This window comes from Amblyraja radiata, chromosome 1 (assembly GCF_010909765.2).
Source record: "Amblyraja radiata isolate CabotCenter1 chromosome 1, sAmbRad1.1.pri, whole genome shotgun sequence".
NCBI lineage: Eukaryota > Metazoa > Chordata > Chondrichthyes > Rajiformes > Rajidae > Amblyraja > Amblyraja radiata.
This window is the reverse complement of record NC_045956.1, coordinates 29684706-29711156: the sequence shown is the minus strand read 5'-3', so window position 1 is coordinate 29711156 and position 26451 is coordinate 29684706. Positions and strand designations below refer to the sequence as shown.

The 26451-nt window shown below is 41.2% G+C and overlaps 1 protein-coding gene across 3 annotated transcripts in view; it reads left to right on the top strand.

Moving 5' to 3' along the window:
• ablim2 (actin binding LIM protein family member 2) overlaps positions 1 to 26451 on the top strand; it is a 282951-nt gene that overhangs the window by 191867 nt on the left and 64633 nt on the right. Inside the window, exons 12-14 of one of the 3 annotated variants that reach the window (XM_033019299.1) lie at positions 6219 to 6336; positions 16253 to 16363; positions 23018 to 23107. In XM_033019299.1, the coding sequence (XP_032875190.1) occupies positions 6219 to 6336; positions 16253 to 16363; positions 23018 to 23107 (319 nt within the window). The remainder of the gene's footprint in view (positions 1 to 6218; positions 6337 to 16252; positions 16364 to 23017; positions 23108 to 26451) is intronic. The other 2 variants (XM_033019307.1, XM_033019316.1) reach the window with 2 other exon arrangements.

Here is a 26451-nt window from a genome sequence, read left to right as displayed (position 1 = left end):
GACTTGCATGTTGGGCTATCAAATGAGATTCATTGCCTTTAAATAAAAGTATCAATCTCCTCCACAGAAGGACAATGAAGGTAACTTGCTGCAGTGAACACATTCATCACAGGTTCATCACACAACTGACTACAGCCTTTTTTCACAAATGTGGTGGTATGGGTTCTTGCGGTTGCAGCTCAGTCCCTCAAGCCTGATCTGCTGGCAGCTCACTCACGGCTGGTGGGCTGGCAGTTGATTCATTCCATTTCAAGCAGGGTGCAAGGCCACCAAATTCAAATCCATGTTCCTACCATTTCAAGCAGAGTGCAAGGCCACCGAATTCGTGCAGTTTCATACCACTTCAAGCAGGATCCAAGGCCACCAAATTCAAGTGCAGCTTCATACCACTTTCAGCAGGGTGCAAGACCACCAAATTCAGTGCCGTTTCATACCACTTCAAGCAGGATGCAAGGCCGCCGAATTCAAGTGCAGTTTCATTCCACTTCAAGCAGGGTCCAAGGCCACCAAATTCAAATGCAGCTTCATACCATTTCATGCAGGGTGAAACCACCATAAAACAACACAAACACCAAACTCACAGTTCAGTAGACATTCAGTGTGTTCAGTTGATTCACAGCTCAGACAGAGTCATGACCTCTCCCTCCCCCATCACGCAGAGACTGAGCCACACCCACACTTCCGGGTTTTATAACCCCTCCCCCTCCCACCGGAAAAGGTGTGGCTTTCAGGGCGTGATTGACAGGAGAGAGATTCTAAACATATTTTAAACACTAATAACACTTTTATTTTTCATTGATGGGAAGAATTCTCTGCACCTGCTCAGCGGAGGGGGGATTGAGTAAGATGGCCAAAAATCACAGTCGTAAGTGGTAGCGTTTTATCTAAAATCAATATACAGTGCAAACAAGAAGTAAGTGCATTTGCAATAGTGCCTTTAAACTTCAAGCCAAAGCACCCAAGCCACCATTTGCATTAATGAGTGCCTTTCAACTTCAAGCCAAAGCACCCAAGCTACCATTTGCAGTAAGTAGTGCATTTCAATTTCAAGCCAACGCCCCCAAGCCACCATTTGCCGTAAGGAGTGCCTTTCAACTTCAAGCCAAAGCACCCAAGCCACCATTAGCAGTAAATAGTGCCTTTCAACTTCAAGCCACAGCACCCACCCCACCATTTGGAGTAAGCAGTGCCTTTCAACTTCAAGCCAAAGCACCCAAGCCACCATTTGCAGTAAGTAGTGCCTTTCAACTTCAAGCCAAAGCACCCAAGCCACCATTTGAGTAAGTAGTGCCTTTCAACTTCATGCCACCATTTGCAGCAAGTAGTGCCTTTCAACCTCAAGCAAATGCACCCACGCCACCAATTGCAGTAAGTAGTGATTTTCAACTTCAAGCCAAAGCACCCAAGCCACCATTTGCAGTAAGTAGTGCCTTTCAACTTCAAGCAAAGCACCCAAGCCACCATTTGCAGTAAGTAGTGCCTTTCAACCTCAAGCCAAAGCACCCAAGCCACCATTTGCAGTAAGTAGTGCCTTACAACTTCAATCAAAGCACCCATGTCACCATTTACAGTAATGACTTTCAACTTCAAGCCAAAGCACCCACCCCACCATTTGGTGTAAGCAGCGCCTTTCAACTTCAAGCCATAGCACCCAAGCCACCATTTGCAGTAAGAAGTGCCTTTCAACTTCAAACCAAATCACCCGCCACCATTTGCAGTTAGTGCCTTTCAACTTCAAGCCAAAGCACCCAAGCCACCATGTGCAGTAAGTATTGCCTTTCAACTTGAACCAAAACACCGAAGCCACCATTTGCAGTAAGTAGTGCCTTTCAACTTCAAGCCACAGCTCCCAAGCCACCATTTGCAGTAAGTAGTGCCTTTCAACTTCAAGCCAAACACCTAAGCCACCATTTGCAGTAAGTAGTGCCTTTCAACTTCAAGCCAAAGCTCCCAGGCTACCATATTCAGTAAGTGGTGCCTTTCAATTTCAAGCCAAAGCACCCAAGCCACCATTTGCAGTAGGATGTGCCTTTCAACTTCAAGAGAAATCACCCAAGCCATCATTTGCAGTAAGTAGTGCCTTTCAACTTCAAGCCAAAGCACCCAAGCCACCATTTGCAGTAAGTAGTGCCTTTCAACTTCAAGCCAAAGCTCCCAAGCCACCATTTGCAGTAAAAAGTGCATTTCAACTTTAAGCCAAAGCACCCAAGCCACCATTTGCAGTAAGTAGTGCCTTTCAACTTCAAGCCAAAGCACCGAAGCCACCATTTGCAGTAAGTAGTGCCTTTCAACTTCAAGCCAAGGCACCCAAGCCACCATTTGCAGGAAGTAGTGCCTTTCAACCTCAAGCCAAAGCACCCGCCACCATTTGCAGTAAGTAATGCCTTTCAACTTCAAGCCAAAGCACCCAAGCCACCATTTGCAGTAAGTAGTGCCTTTCAACCTCAAGCCAAAGCACCCTATCAACCATTTGCAGTAAGTAGTGCTGTTCAACTTCAAGCCAAAACACCCAAGCCACCATTTGCAGTAAGTAGTGCCTTTCAACTTCAAGCCAAAGCTCCCAAGCCAACATTTGCAGTAAGTAGTGCCTTTCAACTTTAAACCAAAGCTCTCAAGCCACCATTTGCAGTAAGTAGTGCTGTTCAACTTCAAGCCAAAACACCCAAGCCACCATTTGCAGTAAGTAGTGCCTTTCAACTTCAAGCCAAAGCACCCAAACAACCATTTGCAGGCAGTGCCTTTCTACTTCAAACAAACCATATTTTCATTTTCAAACCACATTAAGGGTACTCACAGTTGTGTAGAAATTTGTTCAATGTTATTCAGAGCTCAGAGAGATGTGACCCTTGGCTTCATCCATCTTGCAGAGACTGAGTGAGGCACACCACTTCCTGGTTTTATAGTCCCTCCCCCTTCCTCCAGCAGGGGCAGCAGAGAGAATGGTGAATATTTTAAAAACATTAATATCTCTCTGGTTTATCATCGATGGGGAAAATCCTCCACACCCATAAGTCGGAGTGGGGCTCTGAGCGAGGTGGCCAAAAATGACGGCCGTAGGTGGTGGCGTTCTGTCGGAAATCACAGCACAGTGGGCCAAAAGCGGTCAAGATCAGAGATTTAGTAATATAAATTAATACAAACATACAATTTAGGAGCAACACTATACCATTCAGCCCTTCAAGTGTGTTTAGGTGTTCATTAAAGTTCTAACATGCTGGAGTAACAGTGGGAAGGAACTGCAGATGCTGGTTTAAATCGAAGATAGACACAAAATGCTGGAGTAACTCGGCGGGACAGGCAGGATTTCTGGAGAGAAGGAATGGGTTAATCCAGCATTTTGTGTCTTATCTTGGACTAATCGTGGGTCAGGCTGCATCTATGGAGAACATAGATAGGCTCTCTACTCTGGAACAAGGATCAAACCGCTGAGTTACTCCAGCACTCTGTGTCCTTGTGCGTAAACCAGCATCAACAGTTCCTTGTTTCTTCATTAAGGTTACATATGTCTATTTATAAGTTCAACCTCGCACTCCCACTATTCTTTACATATCACAAATGTAACTGCCTCTGCCTTTATAATGCTGTAAAGAAAGCAAATGGCATATTGGCCTTCATAACGTGGAACTGAGTTTAGGAGCATAGAGGTCCTTCTGCAGTTGTATAGGGCCCCAGTGAGACCACACCTTGCTCCTAAATGCAAAGCTGTGAACAGTCTTTTGGGTGCCTGGTGTCAGGCTTGTGAACAGTCTTTTGGGTGCCTGGTGTCAGGCTTGTGAACTGTGTGGACTGGCAAGCCAATTGAGTGTAATTAGCGACTCGGTACTATAGATGTTGGCCTGGATGAGGACCCTGGTTTATTTACTCCTTCCAGTAACTTTGGAGAACCATTGCAGAGGTCCAGTGCTTTCAGGTAGTTTGGGTTTTTAGAGGCATACAGGAGAGGAGTGGTCAGGTGCTATAGACCTGCACGAGAAGGTAGACGTTCCAGCCCCCATGAATCTCGGGCAGATGGGGCTCGTCAGCCTGGGATGGCAGTCCTTCTAGGAGGGAGAAAACTCTGATTTAAAACCTCCACTGCCTTGTGGCCATATCCAGTCATGGAAAAGGCTCCAGGAGTAATCCTCAAGAAAATCCGGAGTCGGAGCCCCTAAGGCCGTTCGTCGTTGTCTACAACCTCGCTCTGGCAGCTCCTGCGACGGCGCTGGTGCCAAACTGTAACGGCCCTGCTGTTCCTTTGAATCGATCAGTGACGTGGAGAGGGGGGACATGCGGCATGGCCAACAGCCTGTCCTCCATATGACATTGCCCAGGCTTGCATCCGACCAGGATGCATCACCCATGGTCAGTCATGACCGAGGTGGGCCTACTACAGGAGAGCAGAATCACTGCAGCGCAAATGACCATGATAATGCTCCCCAAAGGCTACCTGACCCGCTGAGTTCCTCCATCACTTTGTGCTTTGCTCAAGATTCCTGCATCTGCAGCCGCCTGCGTCCCCATGAGTTTCTTGTCAGGTTTTATGTCTTGATTTTCAAAAAGTATTTTCCTCAAATGACGAAAAATTCCACATGCAATGAAGGTGATGGTGAATTTCTGCAATCAATGAGAGACAGCTCTCGGGATATGGGAAATGAGGTACATTTTCCAAGGTCTCAGGACGTTGCTCTTTGGCCATCGGGCAGTATTGTGCAGAAGACCATAGATGCTGCCTCACCCGCTGAGTTTCTCCAGCATTTTTGTCTACCCTCAACTATTGAGATATGGGGATTATATTGGTTCTATTTCAGATGCCAGATGTCACCCTCGCCCATGCTGGTGAGTTGCAATGTTGTAATGAAAGAAGTATCAGGGTATAGAGGTACCACTGACTGACAGTGGGCTTCACTGAAATTGGCTCTTCTGTCGACCCAATGGTTGGGATCATAAATCAAATGTAAACTAGTGGCATTTTGCAGAAGGTGATCCATAATATTTCTTGATGAATAAAGCCAAAGGATTTAGTGAGTATGAAGGCAGCTGAGTATAGTAGGTGTTGCTCCCTGCATTTTCTTGGAGTTGTCATGTCAGCGATGGCGCTGGAAGGGCAGAATCACCAGTGCAGGTCCACCGCTAATTTTCCGGCAACTGGTGGTCAGGCACCTCCTTTAATCCAGACAAGGGCGGCATGGTGGCGCAGCGCTAGAGTTGCTGCCATACAACACCAGAGACCCGAGTTAGTTGGGTGCTGTCTGTTTGGAGTTTTTACATTCTCCCCGTTGACTTGCGTGGGTTTTCTCCGGGAGCTCCGGTCTCCTCCCACACTACAAAGACGTACAGATTTGTACGTTAATTTACTTCGGTAAAATTGTAAATTGTCCCATATTGTGTAGGGTAATGATAGTATGCAGGGATCGCTGGTCGGCGCAGACTTGGTGGGCCGAAGGGCCTGCTTCTGCTCTGCGTTTCCAAACTGAACTAAACAGATACAATTACAAGAGCGTACCTGAAGCCCCTCTTGCAAGCCCCCCCAAAAATGTGGCGCCTAAGTTGGGTGAGGTAGACGATTTAGACCTCATCGGTACTTCCGTGGCCAGTCGGTGGGTCAAATTTGCCCCTGCGAATTAGGATAAACAGATGGTATAGTTTAGTTTAGTTTAGAGATACAGCGCGGAAACAGGCCCTTCGGCAAACCGGGACCGCGCCGACAAGCGATCCCTGCACATTAACACCATCCTACACCCACTAGGGACAATTTTTACATTTACCAAGCCAACCTGTACATCTTTGGAGTGTGGGAGGGCACCGAAGATCTCGGAGAAAACCCACGCAGGTCACGGGGAGAACATACAAACTCCGTACAGACAGCACCCATAGTTGGGATCGAACCCGGGTCTCCGCCGCTGCATTCGCTGTAAGGCAGAAACTGTACCGCTGCGCCACCGTGACTGCCCGGTTGTCAGCGTGGACACCATGGGCTGAAGGGCCTATTTCTAAGCTGTATCACTAAACTGAGCTAAAGTAAATCATGTATACCCAATGTTAAAACTACCAGGCTCGATTTTCTTCTGAGAGTTGCAGCAAGAGAATACTTAATTTTGCACCTTGGAACTGCAGTGAACCTTAAGTGTTGCGATTTTGGAAGCCCAATGCAAAACCAATGTTGTAAAGACTGATTGTTCTGAACAAGTGACAAGATACTGATGCCTGCTAATGAGAACATGAGTTTTTATATTTTATAGGACGAACAGGAAGGACCGCGACAGCGTAGAGCTTCCAGTCCTGGATCCTTTGCGTCTCTTGGCTATGGACGCTACACACCATCATGGTCTCGTTCACCACAACATTTCCACAGACCAGGTAATAATTGCACTACTATAGTATTGTTACTATAGTATTGTTATCCTCTTACATAACACCAAACAGAAAATATCATGAGGTTTTCTGCTTCCCAGTCACCAACGTAACTGACTAAATATCTACCTCGAGCCAAAAAGTAATTATAATAGTAAGTAAGTAAGTAAGTAAATGTTATTTATATAGCACGTTGAAACCAAAGTGCTTTACATAGAAGAAATAATTAGGTTTCCGTACATCCATAGAAAAATTAAAAAAGAAAAATCACACATTATAGAATTTAACATGAACGTCCCCTCATAGCAGAATCAAAATTTTCCACTGTGGGGAAAGGCACCAGAAAACTATCCTCTTCCTCTGTGATCACCCGAGGTCGGGGCCTATTTGTGGCCTCCGCAGCCAGTCTGATGTTTTCAGGCCCTCTTGCCAGATGATGGAGCTCCGGCGTCGGGAGAAACACTCCTCAGCGGCTTAGAGTGTCTGGAACGGCCGCTCCCTCCCCAGTGACCGCGGCTCCCGATGTCCACAGGCCGCGCTGGTCGGAGCTCCGACTCTGAAGATCTCGGCGAGAGATCCCAGGTTCCGCGGTGTTTTAAATCCAGCGCCGGCCACGGCTGGACAGGTGGTCCAAAAAAAATTTATCAGCTTGGTGGGATTCGCAGTGTGGCTAAAAGTCAGTGAATGAAATGAAAAGGTGGAGCAATTTAGGGAATAATTCCTGAATAGAAATATTGAAAATATTCAATAGATCAGGCCACGCTTGTGAGGAGGGAACGGAATAAATGTTCAGGTTCATCACCTTTCATTATAACTTGGAAGATACGTAGATTTAAGATGCAGAAGAAAGTAGGAGGGGACGTGAAAAGAAAATGGGTGGAAACAAATAAGATGAAATGACAGAAAGTTGGCAATGCAAGGTGAAAAGGTGTGGGTAAAGGAGCAAGCAGCTAGTCGACTGACAGAGGCCAATGCAACTGGCAGAATAGTTATCTGAAATTGTCAAAATAAAACGCTGTCTGGTGGAAAATCCAATGAGGATCACAGAGAATTTGATTTTATGGTAGAATTGCTTTTCTGGAACTTCAAGAGGATGTTTCACTGAACCGGCAAAATAACAACCTGATTCCAAGAAATTCCAATGAGCTTTATAACTACAGAGGTGTAAAAAGATGATGATAAAGTGAATCTTGCTGTAATTCCCAGCATTTCCATTCAGATTCCAGGTCAGGTTCATCCTGGAGACTGGAGTAACTTCAATGGAGATTATAGGCCTGTTGATACCAAGCAAAGGGAAAAGTAAGACACAAAATGCTGGTGTAACTCAGGCAGCACCTCTGCAGAGAAGGAATGGGTGACGTTTCGGGTCAAGACCCTTCTTCAGTCTGAAGCAGGGTCTCGACTCGAAAGGTCACCCGTTCCTTCACTCCAGAGATGCTGCCTGTCCCGCTGAGTTACTCCAGCATTTTGTGTCTTATCTTCGATATAAACTGGCATCTGCAGTTCCTTCCTACACAAAGGGCAAAGTAATGGGACTGTCCCACTTATGCGACTTTTTGGGCGACTGCCAGCACCCGTCATAGGTCGTTGCAGGTCGCCGAAAATGTTCAACATGTTGAAACGTCAGCAACGACCAGAACAAAGGACGACTCTTTGGGCGACTACTCACGACCATACAGGCTTCACCCCATGACATGGTCGCCAGGGTGTTGCCTGTATGGTCGTGAGTAGTCTCCTCAGTCGCCTAAAAAGTCATAGCGTCTTTCTGGTCACCGCTGGATTTTCAACATGTCGCGTAAGTGGGACAGGCCCATAAGTTTATTTTCTTATTATTTCTATTCAGTTCATCGTTTAAAATAAATATCTCTAATTTGTTTTAGTAGCTGATTTGATTTCAATAGTTTTTAGAGGTCTCTGAATGTCAGACATACTTCAAACTGTTAAAAAGAAGGGGTGGGCCATTTAAATTAGAGATGAGCTGAGATTCCTCCTCTGAGGGTCATTAATATTTAGCACTCTCTTGCTCAAAAGTGTGGTGGAAGTATTCTGAATATTTTTGACAGTAGTAAACAGATCATGGTGAAATGTTACTGGAAGAAGGTGGCACTGTGAAGTTGAGGTTGCAATCAGATCAGCTGTGATCTTGTTGAATGATGGAGCAGACTCGAGATGTTGAGTGGTCTGCCTTTGTCGTTGGACGTGTCATCTTCTGAAGCAAATATGATTTGTTTTTGCATGTTTTCCTACCACTGAGCTAAGGTAGTAAACCAATATCAATTATTTCTTTGGATGCAGAGAAAGCATTTGATCAGGTAGAGTGGCAATACTTATATAAAGTACTACAAAAATTTAATATGGGAGAGAATTTTATAATATGGGTAAAATTATTATATGATAAACCGATGGCAAGAATTTTAACTAATAACATGTTATCTCAAAAATTTCAACTATCAAGGGGTAATAGGCAGGGATGTGCACTATCACCCCTGCTATTTGCCCTTATGATAGAACCCCTGGCTGAAAGTATAAGAATTCATCCGAATATTCAGGGCTATAATACCAGGGACTCAAAGAATAAAATCTCATTATATGCAGACGATATACTTTTATATATTACAAAGTCACAAACGAGCATACCAAATTTATTAAACTTAATAGAGGAATTTGGGTCTTTTTCTGGATATAGAATAAACTGGAATAAAAGTGAAATCATGACATTAAAACCTCAAGAACCTACACACTTACTGAAGTTCCCCTTTAAAATCGCAACAGAAAAATTTAAATATTTGGGTATTCAGATTACTAGAGAATATAAAGCATTATTCAATGCTAATTTCATGCCTTTATTAAATAAACTTAATACGTTGATTAAATTTTGGAAAACACTTCCCTTATCATTATTAGGTAGAATAAATGCAATAAAAATGATCTTCCTACCACAATTACTATACCTATTTCAATCTATACCGGTATATATACCAAAATATTTTTTTTTTAAATTAGACTCTAATATTACTAATTATATTTGGGACTATAGATCACATAGAATCACAAAAAAACACTTATGTAAACCAAAAGAGGTCGGGGGACTTTCACTTCCGAATTTTATGTATTATTACTGGGCAGTGCATATTAAGAATATGATTTATTGGTTGGATAGTTCTACCCAACAGACAGAATGGATAAAAATGGAGAAGGAGGATTGCCATCCTTGTAATATAGGAACGATCCTCTTCTCCCCAAAAAAACTGAATAACACATTATATAAGAAGAACCCAATTATATATGGTACAATAAGAATTTGGAAACAAATAAAATTATCTTTAAAATTAAGAAATCTATCACTGTTAATGCCAATAGCGAATAACCCTTTATTTAAACCATCTCTTATTGATAAGACATATAACCAATGGGAAAGTCTCGGAATTAGAAGGATCGGGGATATGTACGAAATGGGAAACTTACTATCATTCCAACAACTACAATTAAAATTTAAATTGAAAAACAACCAATATTTTAAATATCTTCAGATTTGCGATTTCATGAAAAAATATATACAAGGATATCAAAAAGTAACTCCTGACTGATTGGAAGAAGCAATGAATATTGAAGCTGACTCACAAAAATTAATATCATATTTATATAATAGTATTCTAAATATAGACCTACCATCGACAGAGGTACTTAGAGAAGAGTGGGAACGGGAACTAATGATAAAAATTACGAAGGTTAAATGGGAAAAATACCTGATATATATTCACAAATGTTCAATTAATGTAAGACATAATCTAATTCAATTTAAAATTGTACATAGATTATATTATTCAAAAACAAGATTGAACAAATTTTATCCAAATATATCCGCCACTTGTGATAAATGTCTAGCCCAAAAGGCAACTATAACACACTCCTTAGTTTCCTGCATAAAACTTTATAGATTTTGGAATGATATTTTTGAAATATTTACAAAATTATTCAAGACAAGAATGGAACCTAATACTGAAATGATTATATTTGGCGTAATGGAAGATGGGAATAAATTGAACACATCTCAAAATCTATTCCTTAACTATGGTTTAATAATAGCAAAAAAATTAATTCTTAAATTTTGGAAGGGTACATCAATACCAACGCTTAAAATGTGGATTGCAAGTATGTTGGACACCGCTCATCTTGAGGAAATGCGATTCCTCCTAATGGATAAATCAGACCAATTCATAACGAGTTGGTCTCCATTCGTCGTTTTTTTGGAATCATATGGTGCAACACAATTGTAAAAAATAACTGTTTCAGGACTGGACGAGGGTTGGTCAAGACTATAAATAATGATCTCCTTTTCTTTTTTTCTTTTCTTTTCTTTTCTCTATTCTCTCAACTTTCTTCATTTACTCGTTTTCTTTTTTCACACACTATATATTTCACATCTTTCTATCCTTTACTATCTAACTTCTTTTTCCTATTCTAATCTTTTTTCAGTGTAATAAAAAAAAAAAAAAGAAGTTGTACATAAAATGTATTATGAAAATATATATTAGGCACTTTGGTGCCATATGACTGTACTTACTTCTAATAAAATAAAATATTAAAAAAAAAAAAAAAAAGGTAGTAAACCAGCCTGTGGTTACCTGGCTTATCACTGCTGCTTTTCTGAAAGGGAGGAACAATAATCTTCCAGTACCTTACCTGCACAAATGTCTGTCAGGTCCCCAGCTATCTCCACATTGCTTTCACAAGCAACATTCATTTTTCACTTTAATTCAGCCCTGGAAATGTATCAACTCTTATACATCCAATAACATCCTTATAAATACCTAGCCGTTCCACATACCCTTTCCTGAACTCACTCTCTCCCATGTCCTCGGTAAATACAGTTGAGAAATATTCAAGTCAACACTCGCCCACATCCCTTGGCTCCACATATAAATGACCCCTGTGGGCCCTAAGGGAAGCCATTCTTTCCCTGCCTAACTTCTTGCTCCTGGTATACTAAAAAAAATGTCTTTAATGTAAAGGATATTTCATAAACTCCTTTTGAGTTTAGTTTAGTTTAGTTTAGAGATACACCGCGGAAACAGGCCTTTCGGCCCACCGAGTCCACCCTGCACATTAACATTATCCTACACACACTAGAGACAGTTTTACATTTATACATTTTATACCAAGCCAATTAACCTACAAATGTGTACGTCTTTCGAATGTGGGTGGAAACCGAAGATCTCGGGGAAAACCCATGCAGGTCACAGGGAGAACGTAGAAACTCCGTAGTCCGGATGGAATCTGGGCCTCTGGCGCTGTAAAGCTGTAGATAGAAACATAGAAAACAGGTGCAGGAGTAGACCATTCAGCCCTTCGAGTCAGCACTGCCATTCAATATGATCATGGCTGATCATCCGAAATCAGTACACCGTTCCTGCTTTCTCCCCATACCCGTTGATTCCATTAGCCCTAAGATCTCGATCTAACTCCCTCTTGAATACATCCATTGAAGTTCTTTCGCTGCGCCACTGTTCCGCCCTCTTAATTTCTTTGGGTTCTCTCCCACACTATTTCTCCTCCAATCCCAGTTATGCCACATGTTTTTTTAATTTTCCTGATCAATATCCTTTGTCATCCAAGGTTCCCTAATCTTACCAGCTCGGCATTTCACCCTTTACACATGTTAGCCCAGAACTCGTTTTTTAAAAGGTCGTCAAATGCCATTGTACCCGCAAGCATCTGCTGCGCATCTGCCCATCACATCCTCTCCCATGCAGTTGAAATTATAATGAAGTGAGATTGGGCATAATCCAATGATGGTGAAATCTCCCTCTTTATTTAGTCTCCTGGGCCAGATTTAGCATTGAATTAATTATTTTAAATTTACACTTCCTAATTATAACATCGACATTTGATTTGAATGATTCATATAATTTGCTTCGTGGTTCAGGTCCCATATGACCTGTGGTGAACAATATGTTGATTGTATTCCCAATAACACCAATTTCCAATACAGTTTTACAGATATTAAAAGGACAAGGGAAGATCTAACAAATGTCGGACTCTGTTCATTTGTCGGCTTCACAAATAATGGAACATGAATTTCTTTGAGTCTTTTTTTTTTTTTGTTTTTTTTTTTTTTGTTTATTTTATTAGAAGTTAATACAATACAAAACAATACAGTGGCACCTAATTTTAGGTGCCAACTATGTCATACCGTAATCCATTCTATGTACAACCTCTAGTTTTATGTTATGAGTAGGCAAGACAAGAAAAAGAAAACAATAGAAAGGGGAAAGAGTGGAAAAATAGATGGTAGAGAGTAGAAAAATGTGAAGTGTGGATATAAAAAATAAAAATAAAAAAATAAAATAAAAAAGAAAAGGTGGAAAGTAGAAATAGAAGAAAAGGCCCCTTAAAAGAGAATTTTTCAAATCTATATTCGGAGATGTAGATCTATCCACGTCATGAACTGAAATCAGCAATCCTTATGGTACCGCTGCATCACATGATTCCAAAAAGTCGATGAAAGGAGACCAACTCCTTAAGAATTGGTCATATTTATCTATTAGTCGGAGTCTCATTTCTTCAAGGCGTGCTATGTCCATCATATTCCTAATCCACATTTTAACAGTTGGTATGGTTGTATTTTTCCAAAATTTAAGTATCAATTTCTTTCCAATTATTAACCCATAATTAAAAAAAACATTTTGGTCTTTATTTAAATTGGTATCTTCTCCTATTATTCCAAATATAATCCATTCCATTTTGGGTTCTATTCTTGACTTGAAGAGCTTTGTAAATATATCAAATATATCACTCCAAAATTTATTCAACTTTGTACATCCTACAAATGAATGTGTTAAATTAGCGTTTTGAAACAAACATTTATCGCATCTGGGAGAGACGTTTGGATAAAATTTATTCAACCTCGTTTTTGAATTTTCTTTGAGTCTTTGAGAAAGATTTTTGATCTGTAGAAAATTACTCAGGGGCAAAAAATTCCTTTGATGCTCACCAAAAAAAAGATTCAATTGAAAAATGATCCTCTACAAATCTCTACAAATTGCCATCTCAAGGCAGTCATATCACAATATATTGTTTAAGAAGGAACTGCAGATGCTGGAAAATCAAAGGGAGACAAAAATGCTGGAGACACTCAGAGGGTGAGGCAGCATCTAAGGAGCGAAGGAAATAGGCAGCGTTTTGGGTCGAGAATCTTCTTCAGACTGATTGGAGTAGGAGGAAGATAGCTGGAAAAGAGACCTGGGGGCAAAGCAAAGATGGCAAGTGATAGATGGATACAGGTGAGGGGGCAGGATTGGTTTGGTAGATAGGTAGAGTGAGTAACAAAAGCTAGAAGTGAAAAGGAGACCAGCGTGTCAGATAAGGTATAGCAGGCAGTGAAGAAAGCTAATGGCATGTTGGCCTTCATAACGAGAGGAGTTGAGCATAGGAGCAAGGAGGTAATTCTGCAGTTGTACAGGGCCCTGGTGAGACCACACCTGGAGTATTGGGTGCAGTTTTGGTCTCCTAATTTGAGGAAGTACATTCTTGCTATTGAGGGAGTGCAGCGTAGGTTCACAAGGATAATTCCCGGGATGGCGGGACTGTCATATGTTGATAGAATGGAGTGGCTGGGCTTGTATATACTGGAATTAAGAGGGATGAGAGGGGATCTAATAGAAACAAAAAATATATTAAGGGATTGGACACGCTAGATGCAGGAAACGTGTTCCCGATGTTGGGAGAGTCCAGAGCCAGGGGCCACAGTTTAAGAATAAGGGGTTGGCCATTTTTTGAAAACCTTTTTCACCCAGAGAGTTGTGAATTTATGGAATTCTCTGCCTCAGAAGGCAGTGGAGGCCAATTCACTGGATGCTTTTAAAAGAGAGTTAGATAGAGCTCTGAGGGCTAGCGGAATCAAGGGATATGTGGAGAAGGCAGGATTGGTGTACTGATTGTGGATAATCAGCCATGATCATATTGAATGGCGGTGCTGGCACGAAGGGCCGAATGGCCTACTCCTGCACCTATTGCCTATGTTTCTATCTATGTATGTATCTATAAGGGAAGAAGAGAAAGAGTGAAATGTAAAGCCAGAGGCCAGGAAATAGGTGGAGGAGGATACGGAGAGGAGAATGAGGGGGTGATGGAAGTGATGGGAGATGAGCATTTGCAGAAGTGCATGCACATGAACCTCTGTCTCAGCTGGAAGAACTGCTTGGGACCATGGATGGGACTGAGCAAGGAGGTACAGGTGTTGCATTTCCTGTGGTTGTGGGGAAAGTAACTGGAGAGGTGACAGGTATGGTGGGCAGAAATTAGTGAAGCAAGGAGTTGCAGAGGGAGTGGTCACTACAGTAAGTGGAACTGGGTGGGTACGGAAAGATGTGACTGGTGGTGGGATCACGTTGAAGGTGGCAGATTCTGTCTCTACACTTGAGGGCGGAGCAGTGGAACAGTGATAGTGTCGCTGCCTTTCAGCACCAGACACCAGAGTTTGAACCTGACCACAGGTGCTGTCTGTACGGAGTTTGCATGTTCTCCCCATGACTGCGTGGGTTTTTTCTGGATGCTCCGGTTTCCTCACACATTCCAAAGATGTTCTGATTTGCAGGTTAATTGGCTTCTGTAAATTGTCCCCAGTGTATAGGATGGAACTAGTGACCATTGGTCTGCGCGGACTAGGTGGATCAAGATGATCTGTTTCCATACAGTATCTCTAAACTAAACTAAACAGCTCTTAGTTCCATCCAGGGCCTCTAGCAGCCCTTCCAGGTGAGACGGAGGTATTTAAGTTTATGTAAAGTGCTGAGGAATGTGTTCAAAATTCGTGAGAAGGTGGTTTGTAGTAATATAATTTTGTAAATAATTCCCTGTGTTAACCAGGATCACTGACATCAAAAGGAGGTAGAATGGATAATTCACATATGGAATAAAGGGGAGGTCATTTAAGACTGAGGTGAGAAAAAACTTTTTCTCGCAGAGAGTTGTGAATTTATGGAATTCCCTGCCACAGAGGGCAGTGGAGGCCAAATCACTGGATGGATTTAAGAGAGAGTTAGATAGAGCTCTAGGGGCTAGTGGAGTCAAGGGATATGGGGAGAAGGCAGGCACGGGTTATTGATAGGGGACGATCAGCCATGATCACAATGAATAGCGGTGCTGGCTCGAAGGACCGAATGGCCTCCTCCTCCTGCACCTATTTTCTTTGTTTCTATGGATTCATAGAATGGATAATGGTAGAATGAATAATGGTTAGAAGGATGAGGGACCTCATTGAAAGTTACCGAATAGTGAAAGGTCTGGATAGGGTGGATGTGGAGAGGATGTTTCAACTAGCGGGAGTGTCTAGGACCAGAAGCCATAGTTTCAGAATAAAAGGATGTACCTTTTGGAAGGAGACGAGGCAGAATTTCTCTCGCAGAGGGTGATGAATATGTGGAATTCATTGCCACAGATGGCTCTGGAGGCCGTCAGTGGATATTTTTAAGGCGCAGATTTGACACATTCTTGATTAGTATGGGTGTTAGGCATTATGGGGAGAATGCAGGAGAATAATGTTGAGAGAGAAAGTTAGATCAGCCATGATTGAGTGGTAGAGTAGACAAGGGGCTGAATGGCCTAATTCTGCTCCTGTAACTTGTGAACATAATTCCTTAGGCAAGCAGAAGAACAGTGACATACCAATGTATTTTTTGGAGATTATAGAACATAGAACATAGAAAATAGTAGGCCATTCAGCCCTTATTATTGATAAAGGCCAGGAAGCAGACCGGTTTATTTACGTTCCAAGTAACGCCGTGTTTCTGAGGAAAAACTGAATGTAATGAATATTATTTAATAAATATGTGAGAGACTACACCAGATCTCATCACCAGCCCTTGTTAGCAAATGCATTTAAACAATCCTTTTTCACTTGCAACCTTTTTATTCTGCTCAGTGCTCACCTCTGGTGGTATTCATTCCCTGCATACTGGTAGTTACAGCTCCTTGTCTACACACTCCAGCCTTCCGTCCTCCCTCACACCTAACTATGTTCCATATTTTAAAGGTAAGTTGCATGTGCTGTACCGGACAAGATGGTCTACTTTGTAACCTATCCACAGAGATAGGGGCAATGCATGTTTGTTTAGCAACTTGATGTCAGCATATTGTCTCAGGAATTAATGCACTGATTTCTGGCCCAAGGAACTTTGTGTTATTTTTAATAATATTTTTCTTCATGTATTCAGTTAAATGTTTACCAATCTTCACCTTTTGATACATTTCAGACTGCATTCAAAAATACAGAAATCTGTCCACCAATTTTGCAGCACATCTGTTTTTTTCCAGTGATTAAAAGGAACCCTACTATTAATTCATCCCAAATTATCTCAAAAATGGATAGTCAATATTACCACCAGCCATGCCCATTTTGGTTGAGTTGCTGAAAACATTTTTTACATACTGGGCAGACAAAAATGCTGGAGAAACTCAGCGGGTGAGGCAGCATCTATGGAGCGAAAGAATAGGTGTCGAGACCGTTTCGGGTCGAGACCGTTCTTCAGATTGGGCATGTTTTATAATTATGCAGCAGTTAATCCAGCATGGTTTGTACATTGTTTCTAATACAGTGCAACACAGTATGTCCTTCCTTTAAAAATTAAGATATTAATTCCAGCTGTAGTCTGCATAAGAATCAAATGAGAGTACAGGAAAGGACTGAAGATAACAAAAGAACAAAGCAAACATGATCATGAGTGTAGTTACTCCAGCATTTTGTGTCTATCTATGATTATCACAAGGATACAGATATAGAAAGGAAGCGAATATCGAAAGGGCATTGTACAAAAACAATTGGAGTTGCTACGGCTTTCGACAGATCCCAAATCTTGATACTTAATTCCAGCATCACAAAGCTCCATTGGGATCTAAAAGAAAAACTGTACCTGGATTATCGACTGCTTTTGGTATCGTCCTTTCAGCCTGGAAGTAAGGCCAGATGAGTTGTGAGGCCATTTTATAGCTACCAAAATCCAGATGCCATTTTCCTCAGAAATTGGAAATGCTTTTATTTAATCACCATCAGCTCATTGGTCCTGATGGATAGATTAATATAAGATCTGCAGAAGCAGTTTCAATGCACAGAACTGACTAAGCATAATAATGTGTAAGGAGGAACTACAGATACTGGTTTAAACTGAAGATAGACACAAAATGCAGGAGTAACTCAATGGGACAGACAGCATCTCTGGAGAGAAGGAATGGGTGACGTTTCGGGTCGAGGCCCTTCTTCAGTCTGAACCGAAACGTCACCCATTCCTTCTCTCCAAAGCATAATAATAATCCATCCATAATAAAAAACATGAAATAAGATGTTATTGGTGCTGCATCACCATATACATTATTCATGAAATAATGCTACAAAACATATATAAACACACTCCTATCGGGCGCTCAGCTCTCTGGCAAATCATGAGCACATGACATGTTGAGCACTGCACTATGTGCATACTTGTTATTTGATGGGAACATTTGAAAGTGCTTGAAATTGAAAAAGTTTAATTAAAGGGCACATACGTGGATATGCTTGTACATTATCAAATAACCCTAAAACAGATTGAAATATTTTATTAAATACAGACCTGTTATTATGCAGTAATGCTATTAAGGTGCAGGTATTATTTTCTTCTGATTACTGACAAAATGCTATTGATAGGAATACAAATCACCTAATTTATTAATAGCTGACATCAAGGTAGTCTTGGTGGTCTTTGTGTGAATAGTGTTGCCCTTGCCATCCAAAGCTTAGATGGTTATTTAGACTGCCTGCTAGTGTAATTACTGCATCATCTGTTTCAGTTGTGTCAGGTGGCTTTGTGTGTATTTGGTGCTTGTAGTTTGGTGCTTTGGTAGAAGCATTCATTTGTATGTCAATTCACTGGATGTAACATTTACAAGGAGGATATTCCATTGAAATGTGAATAGTTAGCAATGTATCATTGACGACAAAATGCTTTAAGACTCTTTTTGATATTTTATGGTGCAGAAATAGTTTCAGCCAATGTTATTTAATGGCATTATAGAATTATACAGCACTCCATCATTATCCTTTAAAATAGATTTGACAGTCTATCTCTCTAATTTGTTCATTCTGCAAACTTTATTTTTCTTTATGCCCCACTTTCATTGGTTAAGTTGTTTTGAATATATCTGCACCATCCATTCAGACAAGATTATTACAAATCATAATACCATGCTGAATAAAAATAAAGAAAATACTTTGCAGGTTATTAAATCAAACTCTTCAGGTTAACTGCCATGTGGCTTGTGAAAATATTATCCGTTCATTTTATTTTCATTGTACCTTTGCCTCACCATAGTGATGCATTTTACATTAAACTTGACTCGGAATCCCTCATAATCCTTCTTACCTTTTGTTAAATATTCCCTCCAAACAAAGACATGTTCACATCTCTACTTTGTTGAAAAGTCTCCAATGCAAGGGAAGATTTTGGCAAATCTCCACTGCACATACTCTAAAGCTATAAAAATAAAGTGTTTAAGAAGGAACTGCAGTTGCTGGAAAATCGAAGATAGACAAAAAAGCTGGAGAAACTCAGCGGGTGAGGCAGAATCTATGGAGCGAAGGAATAGGTGACGTTTCTGGTCTGAAGAAGGGTCTCGACCCGAAACGTCATCTATTCCTTCGCTCCATAGATGCTGCCTCACCCGCAGGGTTTCTCCAGCTTTTTTGTCTACCCTAAAAAAAATTGTGATGACCAGAAATTAATTCAATGCTTCAGTTGATACAAAATAAGTAAAACTATAAACATTTATCATTTTTTCCTTATTTATATAATTATCACAGAGATCTGGTGTAAAAAGAAATGGCTGGAGGAACTCAGAGGGTGAGGCAGCATCTCTGGAGGGAAATAGACAGATGACATTTCGGGTAAATAGTTGGAAGTTATTGAATTGGTGAAGGTGTCCTAGATATGGGTGGAAAGCGACTGGACAAGTGGGGATAGAATAGAATTGAGGTATTTCGAGATGAGCTTTGTGGGGCTCCGTGGCGCAAGCAGATGCTATGGGCTTGGTAGGGCAGTCCTGTTTGGGAATTTTTGGAAGGAGAAAGAAATGGATAGTGCATGGTTGGGGATCCCCTAATATTGTGGATGAAGTCCTCACCCACCTTTCCTCTGTTTCCCACAATTCTGCTCTTGCTCCCCCTTGCCCTCAGACGGAACAAGGATAAAGTTCCCCCTGGTCCACCCCACCATCCTCCCCACCCAAAATATCATGGTTCAATATTTCTGTCACTTTCAATCTGATCCCACCACCAGCAACACCTCCCCATTCCCACCCTTTTCCACTTTTTATTGAGACTTCCCTCCGCATAACTCCTTGCTTTGCTCTTCCTCACCTCCCAACTCTTTCGCCCCCCTCTCCTTGGGCACTTTCCCCTGCAAATGCTGGAGATATAACACCTGCCTTTGAACCTCTTCTTTCACCTCCATTCATGGACCCCAACAGCCTGTCCTGGTGAGATAGAGGTCCACTTGCATCTGTTCCAATGTCCATTTCATTTGGTGCTCCCAATGCTGGAATTCCCAGTTGCTATTCCTTTCAATTCCCCATCCTATTCTCTTACCCCTTGGCCTCCTCCACTATCATAGTGTGGAGACATGCAAACTGGAGGAATAACACCTCATACTCCGCTTGGGTAGACTACAATCCAATGGCATGATTATTGAATTCTCCAATTTCAAGCCAACCTCCCCATCCCCCCATCATTTTCCATTTGACCCCCCCCCCCCCAACCGTATAATGCGCGCACCTTTCCCCCACAATCCTCCCATTGATCTCCCAACGCTACATATTCCCGAGTCATACGCTTCATTTTTATCTGCCCTCTATCCCCTCAGGGCCTGTCCCCTTCCACCCATTGTTCACCCTCTGGCTTTTCATCTCACTCTTCCTCTTTCTTCCTTATCTGGTACCCTTTTATTTCCAATTCACCACTAGCCTCTGTTGCTTTCTCCACCCAAGTACCAATCATCCCTCCTCACGTATCACTTTCCAGGTTTTGCCCTACCCCTACCATTCTTTACGAGCTTTCAACTCTCTATTCTCTACTCCATCATTCTGAAGAAAGGCTCCAACCCGAAACGCCGTCTGTCCATTTCCCTACACAGATGCTGCCTGATCATTTGGCACTGGGCCTGTACACGCTGGAGTTTAGAAGAGGGGTGGACTTCATTGAAACTTATCGAATAGTGAAAGGCTTGGATAGAGCGGACATGGAAAATATGTTTCCACTGGTGGGAGGGTCTAGGACCAAAGGCTAAAACCTGAGAATAAAAGGGCATACCTTTAGAAAGGAGATGAGGAGGATTTTCTTTAGTCAGTGGGTGTTGAATCTGTGGAATTCATTGCCATAGAATGTTGCGTAGGCCCAGTCAATGGATATTATTTTAAGGTGGAGATAGATAGATTCTTGATCAGTAAGGGTGTCAGTGGTTATGGGGAGAAGGTAGGAGATTGGGGTTGAGACGGGAACATAGATTGGCCATGATTGCATGGTGGAGTAGACTCGATGGCCCGAATGGACTAATTCTGCTCCTCCAACTTGTTGGTAAGTTGGAGCTTTGAGTTCCCCCAGAACCTTTTACTCAAGATTCAAACATCTGCAGTCTCTTGTGTCTCCACGAAGATTTGGTGATCCGTTTGCTATGGACTTCTTTGCTGACAGCTGCAAATTTGTATCAATTATATTCCTCAGCCGTGATGTCATTAAGCTGGCTGATAAACTAATCATAATGACGAATTCACACGGATGACAAACCATAAAGAATAAAGCACAATTTCGCATTAATACTAGTAAAAAGGCATTTGAAAACAGGCGCTTATCACACACTTTTAATTTTTTTACGATATGAAGTCTGGATGTTTTGAAATATTTTACTGAGGGAATTCCAGTTCTCATGGAAAAATCACTCATTCTTACAGTCAGTTTGAAAATTGTTACATGGCTTCGTATACCTTAATTTGCTGTCTTTTGTGATTACTATGATGAAGGCTACTAAACATAGAAAAATAGAAAATAGGTGCAGGAGTAGGCCATTCGACCCTTCGAGCCAGCACCGCCATTCAGTATGATCATGGTTGATCATCCAAAATCAGTACCCCGTTCTTGCTTTTTCCCCATGTCCCATTATTCTGTTACCCCTAAGAGCTCTATCTAACTCTCCCTTGAAAACACCCATTGAATCGTCCTCCACTGCATCCTGTGGCACAGAATTCCACAAATTCACAACTCTCTGGGTGAAAAGTTTAGGCCCTCTCAGTCCTAAATGGCCCACCCCTTATTCTTAAACTGTGACCCCTGGTTCTGAACTCCCCCAACATCGGGAACATTTTTCCTGCATCTCGTCTATCCAATCCCGTAAGAATGTAATTTTTTTTGTAAGATATCCTCTCATCCTTCTAAATTCCAGTGAATATAAGCCCAGTCGATCCATTCTTTCATCATATGTCGGTCCCGCCATCCCGGGAATTAAGTATGGCTAAATAAATGGCAGCAATTTCCATGGTTAAAATTGTAGTGTCAAATCCTCAGGTTGCTGATGGTTTTACAGTGTAATGACAAAGGTTGCTATCATTTAAATTGTAAACACAGTCAGTTAATGTCAGTCTCTGTATGGATATCACATTCTAAATCGGCTAAAATGTTTGGATCATATAATCACTAAAATGTAAACATTTCTAAAATCTCCATGGTCCTTCTTCACAAGCATCTAATAGTTTCGTCCACATTGAAGTCTCATTTTTATTAATGAGAAATCATTAATTAACCATGATTTTTTTTGTATGGTATGCAAACTCAGATATTACGTATATATTTTACAGATAAAATTGACATCTAAATATGACTATTCTTTAAGCTTACATTAAACTCCCAATGTTTAACTCCCTCATATATGCTCTTCTAGGTTTCCAAATTTCTACAATATATATTGCTTTAAAATGCTCAGATCACATAAACATTTGGTATATAATAATATGTATAAACAAATATTTGGCCAGTTAAGTATTAAGAGAAACATTAGTAACATTTCGTTTACCATATGTTTATGGAGAATCAAGCCATTCGTCCCATTCTCAACAGCTTAATGTAAATATATTATGATTCATTACAGTCGCCATTTAGCCTGGCTTCAAATACTGACAACAAAATGCATCAGAAAGATTCAAGTTATTGGTAAACAGTTGCGAGCTAGAATTTGTTTCATTATGAAATCAAGCTGAAGCCCAATGCACAAAGCAGTATTTTACCAATAATGGATGTTTTTGATTGGTATAATTTTCTATAATGCCATAGATCAATCCAACTTTTGTTTCAAGCTATAATACCCTTTTAGTGGTAAGATGGACAAGGGGAGGATTTGAAGAGTTTGGGAAAATTACATCTGCCAACTGCAATTGAAAGCCCTCTCCACATTATCTTAGATACTATTGAAAAATAAAATCTTAACTTTTCTTGGGAGTATGTTTCTACCGACCTGGAAACATGGATATTGCATCTTGGTTTTGGAAATGCATATCTCTTGCCTAGTTTCTTGATTCTCACTATGGCATTATATCCTTTCATCACTTCCCATTTAACTATATTCCTCTGCTTCCCATTTGCTGTTCTCTACCTTCTTTGCTTTTCTCTTTGGAGGCAGTGAAAGTCGCTGGAGCACTCCTAGCTTATCCATGAACCTAGACAGCAAATCTTATGTCCAGGCTCCCAGACATTTCCATGTTCCAGGTAGGAATCACATGTGCTTTGTTGTTTTTGACAAATATCTCTGCCCCTTTTTTGTTTATTTTTTGCATTTGTACAAGACGATCTCAAATTCACTGACATTGAAATGATAATTTTATGTTATGTATATATCCTTTTGATTTTAAGGATGTGGAAAATGAAATCACATTGAAAGATAATAGAGGATAAAAGTTATTGTTGGCCATATTTTAATTTAAATTGTAAATTTCTATGATAGAAGTTTTAACCAATTTAAAATAAGCTGCTTATAATATCAGTTTGCTATGTGGAAAAGCATTATCTAGTTTTGTTGTTGAATTATTTTTTTTAAATAGGTGTTTTATGGAATGCACTTGGTTTGGTCCGAACTAAATCTGGAATGCCAGTTTAACTGAAGACACTTTCAATGTGCATTCATTGAAAGAATAAATTATCTGATTACCAAAACAAATTAATTGCACACTCATCAACACACACATTAGGGCGGCATGGTGGGACATTGGTAGAGTTGCTACAACAGAGACCTGGGTTCAATCCAGACCACGGGTGCTGTTTGTACGGAGTATGTACCTTCTCCCCGTGACCGCATGGGTTTTCGCCGAGATGTGTTTCCTCCCACACTCCAAAAACATACAGGTTTGAAGGTTAATTGGCTTGGTATAAGTGGAAATTGTCCCTAGTGTGTCGGGAGGTGTTAATGTTTGGGGATCGCTGGTCAGTACGGAATCAGTGGGCCCAAGGGCCTGTTTCTGTGCTGTATCTCTAAACCAAACAAAACTAAAAAGCTGAAAAAGTTTACATTTCAAAATTAGGTCATGGTTCATGTACCTTATCTCTTCTGGGATTTGGTTTCTGTTGATCACTGATTTCACATATTTTGTACCAATGCCATATATTCTGGTTTAAACCCATGCATTATATTAAAGGGCAGAACATGCAACCAATTATTTTATTGGGAACCTGCAATTGAAACATTTCATTCAATACCCAGTCTTGGATTTCTTGATAGATATGTTCAGATTAATCCTTGGCAACATTTCATTAATTGCTTCTGTCACAGGAAGAGACAGGAAGCACACCAGGCCATACAGCTGGCAGGACAAAAAAAAAAGTAATATTTGATGCAATAGGTTATAATAATAAAGACTGCAGTCTGCAATGTTTTCCATTATTAACAAATCTAATGTGAATTTAAAAAACTCTTGATTGTATATGAATTCTGATGTGTGTGTTGATGAGTGTGTGTTTGGTGCACAGGTATCAACTGGAGAACTGGAAATAAAATGATTTGTAACTATGGGTAAAAAGAAAATGCACATCTATATCAGATCTATTATCATAAACTACAATCTTAAGGTGCAATATAGTTAAATAATGACAAATATTGTATTTGCATTTTCTAAAATGCTCCTTTTTAACCTGCAAATTATTCATTAAGATACATTTAGGAGATATGCAAGGTCAGAAAAGGCTTTCACCATTGCATTATGTGTTTGGTGAAATAAACAATATGTTTCATTCATTTTGCTCAAATCCCAGCACTAGATATTATGTGCCTAGTGGTTTCCTGGTGATTTGTCTAATAATTGAGATCTAGGGACACAAGCAACTCTCGATGTTGGTACCAAGAGCAACAAAAAGTCTGCTGGAGGATATCAGTGGGTTGAGCAGCACCAGTGGGGAGATAAAACGTCTCAATGTTATGAGTTGAAGCCTGGCGTTAGCACATTGGGATGTACGTAGCTGTGAATATCTTAAGTTCAAGTTCAAGTTCAAATGTATTTGGCACGTGCACCATAAGGTGCAGTGAAATGTAATTTACCATGCAGCGTTACAATTAAAAAAGGACCCAATATACAAAATAATTCAACACAGACATCCACCACAGACATTCTTCACTGTGGTGGAAGGCAATACAGTTCAGTCCTCCTCCTCCTCCCTTGTTCACCCATGGTCGGGGTTCTGATCCTCCGTAATCGCCGCTATTGGTGGCCAGATGTTCAGGCCCTCTGGTCGGGATGGTCGGAACGCCGACGTCGGGACAGGACGAGCGCACCCCGCGGCCCGGAGCTGCCAAATCGGCCACCTCCTTACCGGAGACCGCGGCTTCCAGATGTTGTAGCCTTGCATGCTGAGATTCCGTCATGAATTTATGCGATTACAAGATTAACAACTGAAGTTACCAAGCATGCAGGGCAAGATTAGCAAGTTTGCAGATGATACAAACGTGGGTGGTTTTGTAGATTGTGATGATGGTTGTGAAAGATTGCAGCAGGATCTTGATTAAATGGCCTTGTGGGCTGAGGAATGGTTGATGGAATTTAATGCAGAGAAATGTGAGGTGTTGCATTTTGGGAAGTCTAACATGGGCAGGACATACACAATGAATGGTAGGTCTCTGGGGAGTGTTGTAGAGTAGAAGGATCCATGAGTGCAGGTGCATAGCTCCCTGAAGCTGGAGTTGCAGGTAGATTGGGTGGTCAAAAGGCTTTTGACACATTGGCATTCATCAGTCAGAGTATTGAGTATAGAAGTTGGGAGGTCATGTTGCAGTTGTATAAGACGTTGGTGACGTTTAAAGTATTGTGTTCAGTTGTGGGCACCATGTTATAGGAAAGATATTGTCAAGCTGGAAAAGGTACAGAGAAGATTTCTGAGGATTTTGTCAGGACTAGAGGGTTTGAGCTGTAGGCGGCGGTTGAGTAGGCTGGATCTCTATTCCTTGGAGCGCAGGAGGATGAGGGGTGATCTTATAGAAGTGTGTAAGATCATGAGAGGAATAGATCGGATACATGCACAGAGGCTCTTGCCCAGAGTAGGTGAATCGAGGACCAGAAGACATCGGTTTAAGGTGAAGAAGAAAAGATTAAATAGGAATCTGAGGGGTAGCTTTTTCACACAAAGGGTGGTGGATGTATGGAACAAGCTGCCAGAGGAGGGAGTTGAGGCAGGAACTATCCCAACATTTAAGAAGCAGTTAGACAGGTACATTGATAGGACAGGTTTGGTGGGATATGAACCAAATGCTGGCAGGTGGGACTAGTGTAGCTGGGACATGTTGGCCGGTGAGGTCAAGTTGGGTCGAAGGGCCTGTTTCCACACTGTATCACTCTATGACTCTATGCAACAGACGCTGCCCAAATTAATATATTTGGTAAGCGATCTAGTAAATGTGTAATTTGTATTATTGAGGAATTAACTGAACCGCATGGGGAATTTGGAGAGATATTATATCAGATTAGTTCAGGGCAACTAATGGTGCTGCTTCACCCGTCTGCGACTGGGTTTTAATTCTGACCTCATCGGCTGTCTTTGGGAAGCTTTCACATTTCACAGTAGCCTTGAGA